We start from the raw sequence: 14,193 nt of genomic DNA, 5'->3' as shown, positions 1-14,193 counted from the left end.
ATGAGTTTGTTGTTGTCTGTTGGCACGGAATTTTTGGTGTTTGCGTTACAACTTGTGTTGTTGGTGTAGTTACTGTAACTGTTATTGTTGATGTAGTCTTTGTAGTTTGTGTTGTTGAAGACATTAATGTAGTTGGATATGTTGACGGAATAGTTGTTAATTTTGTTGTTGATGTAATTTTTGTAGTTGGTTTTGTTGATGTTGTATATGTGGTTGTTGTTGTTGTTGTTGACTGTGTTGTGTTTGGTCTTGTTGTTGTTGTTGTTGACTGCGTTGTGGTTGGTCTTGTCGATGTAAACCATGTAGTTGACTTTGTTGATGGTTTAATTGTTATTGATGTTGTTGGCGAAGTTACTAAAATTGGGGTTGTTGATGGACATTTAGGAATAGGAGGACATGGTGTTGTAGATTGTTTTAATTTTCTTGATTCTATCTTTTTTTCTAAGTAAACAAATTCTGTAGCTAAATTTGATATTTGTATTTGAATATTTTGTAAAGTTTGTCGATATTTTTGTTGAAAAAGTAATAAACTTTTTTCTAATATTGTATGACTTTCTTTTATATCATTTTGTATTTGATTGAATGTACCATTTGAACCTTCAATATCACCATTAACTTGTATTCCGTTTTTATTATCGTAAGTCTCTTGTCTTTTTTTTAAGATATGATTATTTTCATCATTTAAAATAACTGGTGTTAAAACTTTCTTTACATTTGAAGAATAAATTAAATTTTTGTCACTAAATTCTAGTGACTTAGAAATAACAAATGAAACAAATAAGGTAAAAATTGTGAATGATGATAAAAAATTCATAGCTAAAGACATTTTAATTGAATAATTGACGATTTAATTAAAAATTGAAACTTTTTTATACTTTTTGAATTATTTATTTTGATCAAAAATTATTATAAAAATATTTAAAATAAAAGTAAAAACTTTTTTACTATAAAATTATATAATTTAAATTGTTTTAAACAATGAATATTTGAATGAAAAAAAAATATTAACTTAATAAAAATTTAACTTAATTCAGTTTTAATTATTGCATCATTTTTTTAATTTTTAATTCCTACCTATCAAATTTTTAAATTGATAATTATAAATATTATTAAAATAGTTTATTCAAATAATAACATAAAAGTTAAGAAAAAAAATATTCATTGTACTAAATTTTGTTTATTAAACTTTTTGTTTGAACAATAAAAATGATATATAGTTAAACTTTTAAAAATATATACAATTATGAATTGAAAAATTTTGTTAACAGACTAATATTATGTTTATCAATTAAAGCTATATTTAAAAAAGCTAAACTTTAAATGTAATTTATTAAAGTTTATATAATTAAAATAAAAATGTTAACGACATTCATAACCATTTTAAAGTTAGTTTTTCAAGACAAAAGTTTTAATTTTGATCATAATAAAAAAATATTAAAACAGAAATTAATTTTAATTAAAAATATGCTTATATTATAAATTACAAGTATAATTTTGAATTTTCTGAAAAAATTACATATTGTTACATACTTATCTTCTGTGTTTGTATTTTAATTAATATAAACAAAAACTGTTGCTAATCTTTTTTACTTTTAACCAAAAATTTATAATTAAAAATATAAGTCATATGAAAGTAAATGCTATTAAAAATTTTAAAAATTTACTTTTTTAGAAATCATTTTTAAAAAACCATTTTTTTATTAATGTATTCTTTTTTTGCATTTTCTGTTACTTAATTGATATTTCCTCCAAAATATTTTTTTAACATAGTTTTTTAATATATATTTTAATTTAATTAACTTTTACAAACGAAAATGTTTTGTCATCATTATTTACAAATAATTCATTTTTAGAAAAAAATTATTTTTTAATATTTTAACATTAGATTAACAAAGTGTGATTAAAATATTAAGTATAATAATTTTAATAATACCATTATAATTAGAACACTAGAAGAAAAGTGGATTGCAGATTGGAGTATAAATATCATGAAAGTTTGGGTACAATCATTCAATCTAAGTAATCATTTATTTCTATATAAGCAATAATAAAAAGAAATTTTAATCATTTTATTGTAATCTTTTTCTTATATAATAATCAGTTTTAGTTTTAGAAGATACTCTAAATTGAAAAAATCATATTATCTCTTATTCTAAGTAAATAAGGCTACAAATTAAGTGAAGGTTAAAATGTTTTATATATTGTATTTTTTTTATTAGGGTTACTTAATAAATTATATTCTATTTATTGTAAACTGTGTTTTGAATAAAATTTTAAACATTGAATATAAACAAAAATTATTTATTAAAGTATAAATGGATAGATGTAAAAGACAATTCAGTTTTATATTTTCTAACTCTATTTATTAGTTTCAGACTTAAGAACAATTTCAAGAATGTGTTGTGGAAGAAAACTCTAATTTAATTTCAATGATTAAAAATAATATTCTATTATTTAAATTTAATAAACTATTTTATGTAATATTCTTTGTTTTTTTTTTTTTATTATTATTCTATCTGCCGAATTCATATCACCGTTACTTTATCTCTTAACTGAATGAAACCATGGAAACCATAAGGATTTTTAATTGAAAGATATTTTTAGTAAGAAACAAATATGATATTTTCACAAAAAAATTTTTTGAATTTATCATTAAGTATATACAAAATTATATAAAATATTTAAAATTATAACAAAATTATTTTTTTTTTCTTAAATAGTTTTAATCCTTTAATGTTACAGTTAAACTGTATGATCACTTTTTAAAAAAAATTTATTTATAAATAAATAAGATATATGAATATATTTTTATTAATTAAATTATTGTAATACTGTCAGATTGAATTTTAATTGATGGTAATATTATTTAATGAAACTTTTTCTTAAATTTGTTGTTAATGGTTTTTTAACTAATTATAAATCATATTATGATAATTTTCATTATAAAGATGATGATGCTTCTATTTTTAACTGTTTAGTATTTTGAATCAATTTTGATAAGTGATTTGGAATCATAGGTATTTATTGTCCAAATACATTTTGAATAGATCTAATAGATATATTAATACATTTTGATTTTCTTGTATTTGTTTTTTCATTTGATTAAATGTAGCATTTGAATTTGTAATATTACCATTTAATTGCATACCGTCTCCATTAGTATAATTATTTTGTCTTTTTTCTATGAAATGATTATATTCATCATTTAAAATTACTGCTGTAAGATTATTCTTCAAATTAGAAGAATCAATTAAATTTTTATCACTAATATTTAGTGATTTAGAAAAAACTAATGAAACAAAAAAAACAAAAATAGTGAATGATGATAACATATTCATAGCTGAAGACATTTGAAATAAAAAATTGATGATTTTGTTGAAAATTGAAACCTTTTTATACTTTTTAAATTATTTATTTTGATCAAAAATTATTATAATAATATTTAATGTAGTAGCAAAACTTTTTTGCTATAAAATTATTTATTTTAATTTATTTTAAACAATGAGTTTTTAAATGAATAAAAAATTTTTATTTTATGAAAATTTAATTTAGTTATTTAACACATAAAATAAAATTGTTCGTCCACGAAGAGTGTTTTGCACAATAAATTTTTTTTCATATACCTTCAAAGACCCCACTTTTTCATATGTAAAAATTAACATAATACAATACATTTATTATTTTCTGCTTTTATTGTTAATATGAATGATACCTATTTAAAAATAAAGTTTTTATGTCAAAACATATTAAATGCATATATTCTTTGCTTTTAATATAACTATACAAAAAATTATTAGCGTAAACATTTTGTTCATCTTTTTTTACGCGATGTGTTTGTCTGATAATAAACATGAAAAAAATAATAAAATTTACTTCATTTTCTAAAAAACGGAATATATGTAAATTTGATTAATTTCTTTATTTCGTATTTTTTTGGAATATATATAATTAATAAAAATACAAAATTTTATAACTATTTTTCCATTATTTTACTTATAAATTGTACGCAAGATTGAATGCAAATATATTTTATAAAATTTACAAACAAATAATCTTTTACTAAAAATTGTACATACAAATATTAAAATAATTCCTTACTTTTAAATAATCAACTTAACTAAGTCATATATTATTATTACAATTTTTCACCTTTAATTAATTAAGTATAACTGCAACTAAAGAAAATATTTCAACATTTTTTTGAAGTTTTTCTAATGTCATGTAAATTTCTACTTTTTTTTAAATTTATAGCAGTAATCTTTAAGAATGTATAATATTATTTGAGTATTTCTAATATAATAACGATTGTTTAAATTAAATTATATCAACCGAATATGTTTGTGATCACCCGGGTTGCACTGAATTGCTATAAAATATAAAATTTTTAATTTATCTGTCATTTGAAAATATTTAAAAAAATAGTTGAAATAATTTTCCTCATTTTAGTTTAATTTAATTAATAAAAGTCGACAAAAAAAAAACTTTTTTTTGGAATATGAATTTACTATATCTTAAGCATTCTAACTTTCTTGTTTATTTGCAAAAATTAATTATATTATAATCAATTATATTATAAAAATTTATCTAAATTATATTTATGTTATAGAATGTCCACCATAAAATACATTATTATAAAATAACAGTAAAGTTTTATTAAATATATCATTTATTGGTTACTTTGACTTAATAAAATTTCATTTTTTTAAGTAAAAAATAAGTTTTAACATCTTTTTATCAAAACGTAAGGTCGTTTATTAATTAATCATAAAATACCCATCCCTTCGTTTTTTATTATAATATGTTAAAAAAAACCATATTATTTTATAAATGTTAGTATTCAATTTTATTAAAATTATGCATTACAAATAAAAAAATTGTAATTATTTTGTATGTTAATTAATTACTATTTTAATCATTAAAATATTGTATTTTATCACCAAAATATATTCAAGAAATAAAGAAATAATGTGTTTTGCTAAAAAAATATGATCATTTCTTATCATTTTGTAAGTAGTTTTTAAAAATTTTTTAAATAAAATTTTTGTTTACTTTTATGTATCTAATTTGACAAAATAATCATGGTATTTTGTTTTTTTTTTGTAAGAATCTTTTAAACTTTAAGAAATAATTAATTTTATTTTTTTTTTCCTAATTTAAACAACAATAATATTACTATCAATTTAATAAAAATACATATACTATATAAACTTTTATCGTATGTATTGTATACGACAACCTTGATTTTATGTGTCATTTTTAAAATTTTATTTTTAAAAAACATTGTTTAAATAAATAAAATTATGAATAAATTATATCGTCTAGAATTTAATAAAATGACTTTTAGAAAATTTCCATACGCACATAGCTAATTGAAAAATTTTATTATTTTTAGAAACAATAGCCATCTGAAGCAATAAAATTTTTCCAACAAGAAACTAATTTTTTTATCTCTTCAAAGTAAAAACTTTCGTTTCCGAAAGTAATAAAGTTTTAAAAAGCAAATTTTATTTCTTCTTCGTTTTTGGAAACCATATTTTTTAAAAAAATGATTCAAGTGTTTGAAAAAATTAAAAGTTGTTTGGACGAGGTTTGAAAAAAAACACAGGATGATGAATGTTTTTATAGTTTTATTAAATTCAGCTTTTGAAACATTTTTTTAACATCAACTAAACATTGTTATGAAGCAAAATTGGATCCTTTCCTTATTACTCTTATAAATGTATTCTGCAAGCAGTAGCTTCAGTCTAGTTCTTTTTTCTTATTTCAATTCATATTTGAACACAATAAAATTAAAACTAACATTTATTATTTAAAAGTAATGTATTACAAACAATAATTAATATTAATAATAAAAGAAAATAATTATAATGAGTGCTCGGTATAAGACCATTCTCTTCATCTGCCTTTTTATATGTTCCTTTTCTCCTCATTTATAATGCTAACAGAAGAATGGCATTACATTTCTATTGCATAAAGAAGTTTCTTCTGACGCAATTTTTTAATTTCGTACAAAACAATTCCGAATTAATAATTTCTTCAATTTTCATAATTGACCAATCTTTTAGAAAATCACCAGAGAGTAATCATAACCTTCTTTAGAATTAATTAGAGCTTTGGAAACGTTTTTATCGCTTCATCTTTGTTTAAGCATTGTCTAATAAGTTTTTTATTAGCTTAAGGAACCTAATTTTAATTGCAAGTTTCAATGAATTTAAAAATGTGTTATTATTATTTCTTAAAAGAAGAGAAAGCGCAAATTTAAAATAAGTGTTTTTTTACTTTTTAGTTAACTTTTGAAATACACATTGATATAGATTTTTGACTTCTAAATTTTTTCTAAGTAGTTGAAAATGCTAGATTTAAAAAGTCCAAAGACTTCCGATAGTTTTATAAACGTCTATTTTGGATTGGATTCAATAGTGTTTCTTAACTTCTCGTTATCAAACAACCAAACTTGCTCTTACAGTTATTATCTTCAAGATTCTTATTCCCTTTTTTGAATTATTTTTGAATAGTTGTAGTATTCAAAAAAGTTCTCGCCGAAAATATCATTAATATTTTCTTTATTTTTTAATGCGTTTGTCCCTCTTTTGTACTTTTAAAGAAAAATAATACGGATTTTGCGTTTAGATGCATAGTAATAAATTTAAATATAAAAGTGATACACTTTCATTTTTGAACAAATTTAAATGTCATTGTATAGAGAAGATTCATAGGAATCTAACAAAATGCTTAGCTTTAAATAACCAAATATTAATTAAAACCAGCTGCTAGCAATGGAATGGATGTTAAAAATAATTCATTTCATTTTTAACAACCTAATATAATTAAAATTTTATTTTTTTTGTATTTTAACAACAAAACTTAATACATATATTATGTTTTTATTAATAACAATATATATATGCTTCATATAATAATATTAACAAAACAAAAAAATGCAACAAGTATCATAAATAATAAGTTTTACTTCAAATAAATTTTTTGATAAATAAACCACATAATATATTAGAATTCTAGATTATTTTTACAAAAAAAAAAGTCAGTATATAATAAAAAAAATAGTTATTTCTATTTATAAACAAAAAATGATTATGCTTTATGAGAACATAAATCTTATCTGCTAGTCTTATATATTAAATTCAAGAAAATATTTTGTAAACTTTTATTATTTTTTTTTTGTTTAATATTAATAACTTTTTGGAAAATAAAAAGTTTTGTTAAGTATCGTGTTTTGAAATAAAGCAATTTTCTAGTATAAAAAATATTTTCTTTTTTATGACCATATTTTCAAAAGATAAAAAAAATTTTTTTTTTCATAATGAAAAATAATGTAATTTTTTTTTAATTTGAAAATTATTACAAAAAATTATATTATGAAGGATGAAATAAAAAATAACAATATTATTATGGATTTTGAAATTAAAAAGTAATTACTTTTAAAAAGAATTTACCTAACTTAATATTATAAATTTTTTTAAAAATATTTATCTAAAACATATTATAAAATTTGTGAAGCCCAACCTATTTTAGTTGGGTACTTAACATTGATGAATATTATTTAGTTGTTCACTTTCAATTAGACATATATCATAAATTCTTTATCATTAATGTACCTTTTTCCATAAAGAAGATAGTGACTTCACAAACGTTTACATATGATAATATTTATGTAATGAGAATATTAACAAAGATTAAATATATTTAAAATAAAAGAAATGCTATTAGTAAATATCTTTGAAAACAGTTATTATTTTAAAATTTTTATAGATGGTAAAATTATTAATATATAATTGAATTAAAAAATTGCGCTTAAAAATAAAAAACTTTTTTTTTTATATAATACTGTTTTATTAAATGTAAGTGATTTTAATGTCGCAAACTTCCAGATTTATATTGTGAAGAACTATTTCCAGCATTAGTTATATTGTATCCTGGATTTTGTCCTACTCCTTGAGAAAGTTGCTGTTGCATATTTTGATTTAAATTAACATTTGAATGTATCATTTGTCCCATATTTTGTTGATCATTCAATTTTCCATGATTTCCTATTAGTTGAGTTGTATTTGTTGAAGTTAACATATTTGGATTATTTATTCCTTGTCCAGTATTACGATTTACAGTTGACTCTGTATATGTTTTACATTGTGGACACATCCATGTCACATCACTACATCCTGATAATGTTTTACACCTATTACATAAATGGCTTGGCATTCCAGATTTTTTTAATAATAAAGCAAGTCTATCCATCATAGCTGATCGTGCTTTTGTTGATAAACAATCATCTAATATAAAGTAAAAATAAAAAGTATATTATATATTATTTTTAATAACTTACAAGTTTGTTGTTGAGTCATTTCTATTAATATTTCTGCTCTTGTTATCATTTTTAAACAAGTACTTAACATTTCATGTAAATAACATCTATCAAGTAATGATAATCTAACAAAAACTGACAATTTTGTTGTAGGAGATAATAGCAATTGCGCACACTTTTTTAAAAGTCCAGGTGATTCCATTTTACAAGCTGCCACAAGTATTGGTCCAATATTTGATTCAGTTATACGAAGCTGTGGTGGATAGACAGCCATAAGAAATGCTTTTAATTCTTCATGAGAACATGGACAATATATTTCTTCTTGTGTTCGTAAACAACAAATACGTTCCTAAATTTTTTATAATATTATTTTTTTTAAATTTATAATAAGAAAAAAAAAAACCTGAAATATATTTGACCAAGCAGCAAGATAGTAAGGATTAACATAATACATTCTACCAGTTTTTGATCTTACAGATGCAAAATTAAGATCAGATACACGATAAAATCTTTCTAAATCTAATGGTTGTTCTGGAATATCATCAGGAGCTGCTGCACCATGTAATCTTTCTAGTAACAAAACTTTAACTCTATCAGAAAGACCATAATAACGTGATCCTGATAAATCAACTTTACTATTTGGTCTCATTTCTTTTATTAATAATCCAAGTAATCTATTTAATTTATATCTATCAGCAAGCCAAATTTTTTCTAAAAAAGGTAATTTATGATTAACCAAGAAACATTCACATCTATGAAGTAAACCTTCCATTTGATAATCAAAAGCTAAAGGTAAAAGAACATGAACAGTTTGATCATCAATATCTTTATATGTTGGATGAATAGCTTGAAGCATTTCTAATATATGATCATATTGAACATTAGCTAAAATTAATTCTCTATCAGGACATTCAATACACCAAGCTCTAAAATTTTTAAATAATATTATTATTAAAATAATAAAATTACCTTAAAATTGGTGACCATACAGATATATAATGTTCATCAACGTATAATCTTTTACCTTCTACTAATAAAGGTCTTGTTCTTTGTCCATCAGGTCTGGTAAAGTCAATTACAACTTCAATAGATGCATTAGTTATAGTATGATTTTCTATATTTGGTAAACCATTATTAGATTGACTAGAAATCCCAAAATTTTTAATTAAATCATTTGCGTTTGAAGTTCCTCCAAATAATGGTTTTGGTATTTGATTACAATTTAATGTAGGAACATTTGAGGACATTTTAATAAATTTTCATTAATAATCAAACATAAGGCATATTGAGATTTTAATTGTTATGATTAAAAAATTATTTATTTTAATATTGAAATATCCAACTATCAAATATAAATTTATTTTTTAATATATTTTCTATGTTTTCAGATAAGTAAATCTAATTGAAGCAAATATATTTATATGTTATATATTATTTTCTAAAAATATTATAAAATAAAGTGTTTAATATTTAAGAAATAAAAAGTTAAAAGAGTTTTAATAAAAAAATTAAAAAAAAAGTTAAGAAAAGTTATAATCGATAAAGTAAAAAAGAAATAGCAAAAAATAGGAAAATATTTCAAAATATATTAAAATATATACATATATAAATAATAAGTATAAAGTTATTATAAAATCATAAATTAATTTTTTGATGTAAAATATACAGTAGTTTAAAAAAAAATTATATAATACGTTTTATAGATATATATAAATGTAAAGCTATAAATTTTATAGAAATAAAATTTATGTTATATTAATACTTTAATCGTTTCACTTTGGTGTTATTGTTTATAAATATATTTATTTGTTTTATTAAACTAAATATTTTATAATAAATTTAAAAGTAAATTTAAAAAAAAAAAATTATCCTGTAAAAAGTCTTCGCAATATTCTATCTAAATTTCTTTATAATGCTATTTTCAGTTACAAGAAATATATACAAGAAAATTTGTTGTTTAGCACAACAAGAATTCGTAAAGAATATGTAGTTGATAAAAAAGAGATAGTCCGTAATGGGAATTAGACAACTTTTCCATAAAGATACTTGTATACAATTTTAAAAACATTATATATATATAAAGGAAATTCAAAAGTTTTATATTTTTATCAAAATATTTTATTATTGTGAATAAATATTTAAAAAATAATTAAAAAAATTTTTTTAAATAATATAGACGAATTCATTAAAAATAGGATATCTATAAATATATATTTTTTTTGCGAAAATAATAAATTATTTTATAACTTTACTGATTTTTTTTTTGTTGTAATATTGATAATAAATAGTTTCTTTTTATTAAGAAATTTACTTTACTGCTTTTAAAAATTTATTCGAGAAATTATATTGCGCAAATATATATATATATTTATAGTAACTGGAGAAAACTGAGTAAAGAGTATTTTTAAGTAAACCATTGATGATAATATTCTATGACTTTTCTTTTTTAATACCAAACTTTATGGCATAATAGAAAGAATTGTTATATGATAGAAAAATAACAAAAAAACGTATAGTTATAATATTTTTTTAATATTAAAAAAATAACTATAAATATGTAAACAAAAACTTTTTATTTTAACACACAATAGTGCATATCTTTTAATATTTTAATTAATTTTAATAAAAATAAATTTTTTTTATATAAAAAAAAGTTAAAAATTAAAAAAAAAAAGAAATATATACTATTATTAAAATTTCTTATCTACATTTCTATTTGATAAAACATTGAAAAAAGATTGTTAAAAAGAAAGTTATACATATGTAAAATTTTTAATTATCACAAAAAAGAATTTGTGATGATATTGAAAATACATTTTAAGGAAGAATATTAGCAATTAAATTATATTTAATTGTATTATGGTAAAATTATGTTAACATATTTTTACACATAAGATACTGTAAGTATAAAAATAAAATAAATACTCGAATGTGTCTTAAAACTGTACAAATATTTTTAAAAAAATATATATTTAGATATATATTAATTATTTTTATTTATAATAAAAAAATTTTTTTTTATTAAATATATATTAAAAATTTCTAATTTTAATAATTTTATTTAATAATTAAAACATAATTTTTATATTATTACAACTGTTAAAAATATTAATAATAGTCGATATCTAAAACTTGCTTTATTATAATGATGTAATATCTATATTTTTAAAAGAAACAATTTGAATGAATAGCATAAACTAAAGTGGGTTTTCATAAGAAAACAGTTTACAAACATTGAAAGTTTAGTTAACAATTTGCCAATACATATCCAATATTTACGTTGCAACACATCAAAAACTCACTTGAAAAAAGCTTGCGCACTTTTATTGGTAAAAGATAAAATAAATGTATATAAATATTTATGTAAAAGATTCTTTAATAAAACAAAATAATCAAAATATTAGTTATTTTTAATTAAATAACTTCTATTTTAACATTTAAAATAATTTAAAAAAATAAAAAAAAAATTTTTTTTGTATTAATTTAAATAAATTTACCATTTTTAAATAAAGTATAATATAAAAAAATCCCTATATTTTATTTTAAATATATGCTAAATTTAAGTTCATCAAATAAATAGTACTTTAGTAAATTGAAAAATTTCAAATATAAATAATTCTTTTTATTCAAATAAATACTATTTATCTATATCAATAAAACAATTTTCAATGTTATAGTAATATTTTTATAAAACCTTATATAAAGAAGATAAGTTAATTTGATATTTAAAAATTTTTGAACAGATTTTTTTACGTTACTTTTATATTAAAAAAAAATTATTTAAAATATATGCATTTTAATTACAATATAAATCTACATTTTAAACGATAGTAACATTAAAATATAAATAATTAATTTTTCCATTTATATATGTATAAAAAAAAAAATTTTTTATATGTGAAACAAAAAAGTTTTTATGATAACTTTTTTTTTTTTTTTAAATTTTCAAGAAATCAATACTAAATTAATTACATGTGACAAAATGTTAAAATAATTTAAAAGCATTTAAAAGTATATATATTTTGATGTTCTTTGAAAAACAAAAGAAAATAATTTTATATGGCAAGAATTTATCATAAATTAACTTTTAAATAAATTAAAAATTTTGTTTTATTTATAAAGATTTTTAGTTATATAAATAATGTTATAAACAATAAATTATATAAAATTTTTATTTTATTTTATATTGATGTTTGGTATTATGGATTCTACTGTAAATTTATCTTATAATTATTATATAACATCTTATTTTTATTAACAAAACATTTTGAAATCTTTAATTTTCAATAAATTTTTTTGTTTACATAACTTTTTTTATATATGAGCTATAATTTTTATTTTAAAATTTTTTATTGAAATATAAAGCATAATAGCATAATTTTTTTTATAAAATTTAAAAATTTGACTTTTTTTGTCTAATAATACATTTTTATATTAATCTTTTATGTCAATAATGATTTTTTTTATAAATAATGTTACATGTTAAATTAGATGTTATCTTCTATTAAACAATATTAATTCTTTAAAAAAAAATCTAAAAACAAATATTAAAAAAGTTATTTTTAAAAATAATTATATATTTAAGAAATATATTTAGTTAAATATATTTATATATTTGTTTTAAGGTATGTTTTATATTTTTAATAATAAGTTATTATATGTAATATTGCACCTCAAAAAATTTTAAAAATGGCAAAATGCATTATTTTGTTATTTGATGTTAAAGAATATTAAAATATATGTATAATAAAGTGAAGTGATATTTCATATTTTGTTTATTTATATATATAATACTTAAAATTAATTTTTACCATAATATTTTAATTCACTTTCTGTTCAAATCTTCTTTTTACAATTATTTTATACTATTAAGATATACTTTTGTTTTGAAAAATGAATAAAAAAAATTTTTTTAATAATAAATTATTTTATTTTTTAATATAGTTTTATGTATAAAAATATTTAACACATGTTAGCATGTTAGCTTAATATATATTTGTCTTTCTATAATTCTTTCCTATATTTATATATATTAAGTAATAATAAATATTACTAGACAAATTTTGTCTATTTTAAATGAAATATACTCAATTATGGCAAATTTTAAAGATATATATATCTTTTGATTTTTTTTTATCATTACTTTATTTCCTTTTAAAATAATCTTAAAATATTTACTTATTTATTTATTTAATTTCTTTTAATTTACGGTATTATTGGAATTTTAAATAAAACTATTTTACATAAAGAGTTAGAAAAAAAAATTATTTTTAAAAATTACTTATATTATGAAATATTGAATGAAAGAACAAAATTGTTCAATTTTTGATAATATCGTTTATAAATTTCTATTATATCTTTTATGGATGTTGTTTATCCATGCTTTAAATACTCGGTATATAGATTTGAAGTTAGCTTGCAAAATAAAATACATTGTATAATGTTTTCCCGTTATAGCATATTAAAATAAATTTTCTTTCTGATAGATACATTTTAGTTAAAGTTTTAAAATATAGGATGGAAATAAAAAGACAAGTATATATAGTACTTTATCTTAGAATTTTGTAATTATTTTCTAGTCGATATATATATATTACACACAATATCTATTATATAAGTAAGTATTATATCTTAAAAGACATCATTACTAAGTTTATTAAAATAATAATCTTTGGTAATTACCATACTTGTTATTATTTTATTATAAAAAAAAATTTATTTATCTAGTTAATTTAAATTTTTATTGAAAAAGATTTTTTTTTTTTTTATATGTTTATTTCAATGTATTAACTTATAAAATATTTAATATTCTATTAAATAAAAAAAATGTCAATTTATAAAATAATAAAAATGTTTTTAATTTATAATAAAAT

The 14,193-nt window shown here is 18.5% G+C and overlaps 2 protein-coding genes across 2 annotated transcripts in view; both read right to left on the bottom strand.

Annotated features, from left to right (window-relative positions):
- Positions 1-826, bottom strand: part of SRAE_0000056100 (Hypothetical protein) — a gene marked incomplete at both ends in the record, with an annotated part of 3,788 nt that extends 2,962 nt beyond the window's left edge. Inside the window, one exon of the mRNA XM_024646467.1 lies at positions 27-826. Within this exon, the coding sequence (XP_024500646.1) occupies positions 27-826 (800 nt within the window). The remainder of the gene's footprint in view (positions 1-26) is intronic.
- Positions 827-7,869: 7,043 nt separating this feature from the next.
- Positions 7,870-9,567, bottom strand: SRAE_0000056000 (BTB/POZ-like domain and BTB/POZ fold domain and BTB/POZ domain-containing protein; the record flags this gene model as incomplete). Its single annotated transcript, XM_024646466.1, has 4 exons — positions 7,870-8,288; positions 8,342-8,669; positions 8,724-9,246; positions 9,290-9,567. The coding sequence occupies 4 exons, from the start codon at positions 9,565-9,567 to the stop codon at positions 7,870-7,872; spliced, it is 1,548 nt and encodes a 515-aa protein (XP_024500645.1).
- Between the last annotated feature and the right edge of the window lie 4,626 nt (positions 9,568-14,193).

Source organism: Strongyloides ratti, scaffold srae_scaffold0000004, assembly GCF_001040885.1.
Source record: "Strongyloides ratti genome assembly S_ratti_ED321, scaffold srae_scaffold0000004".
Taxonomy (NCBI): Eukaryota; Metazoa; Nematoda; class Chromadorea; order Rhabditida; family Strongyloididae; genus Strongyloides; species Strongyloides ratti.
This window is presented reverse-complemented; position numbering and strand designations above follow the sequence as displayed.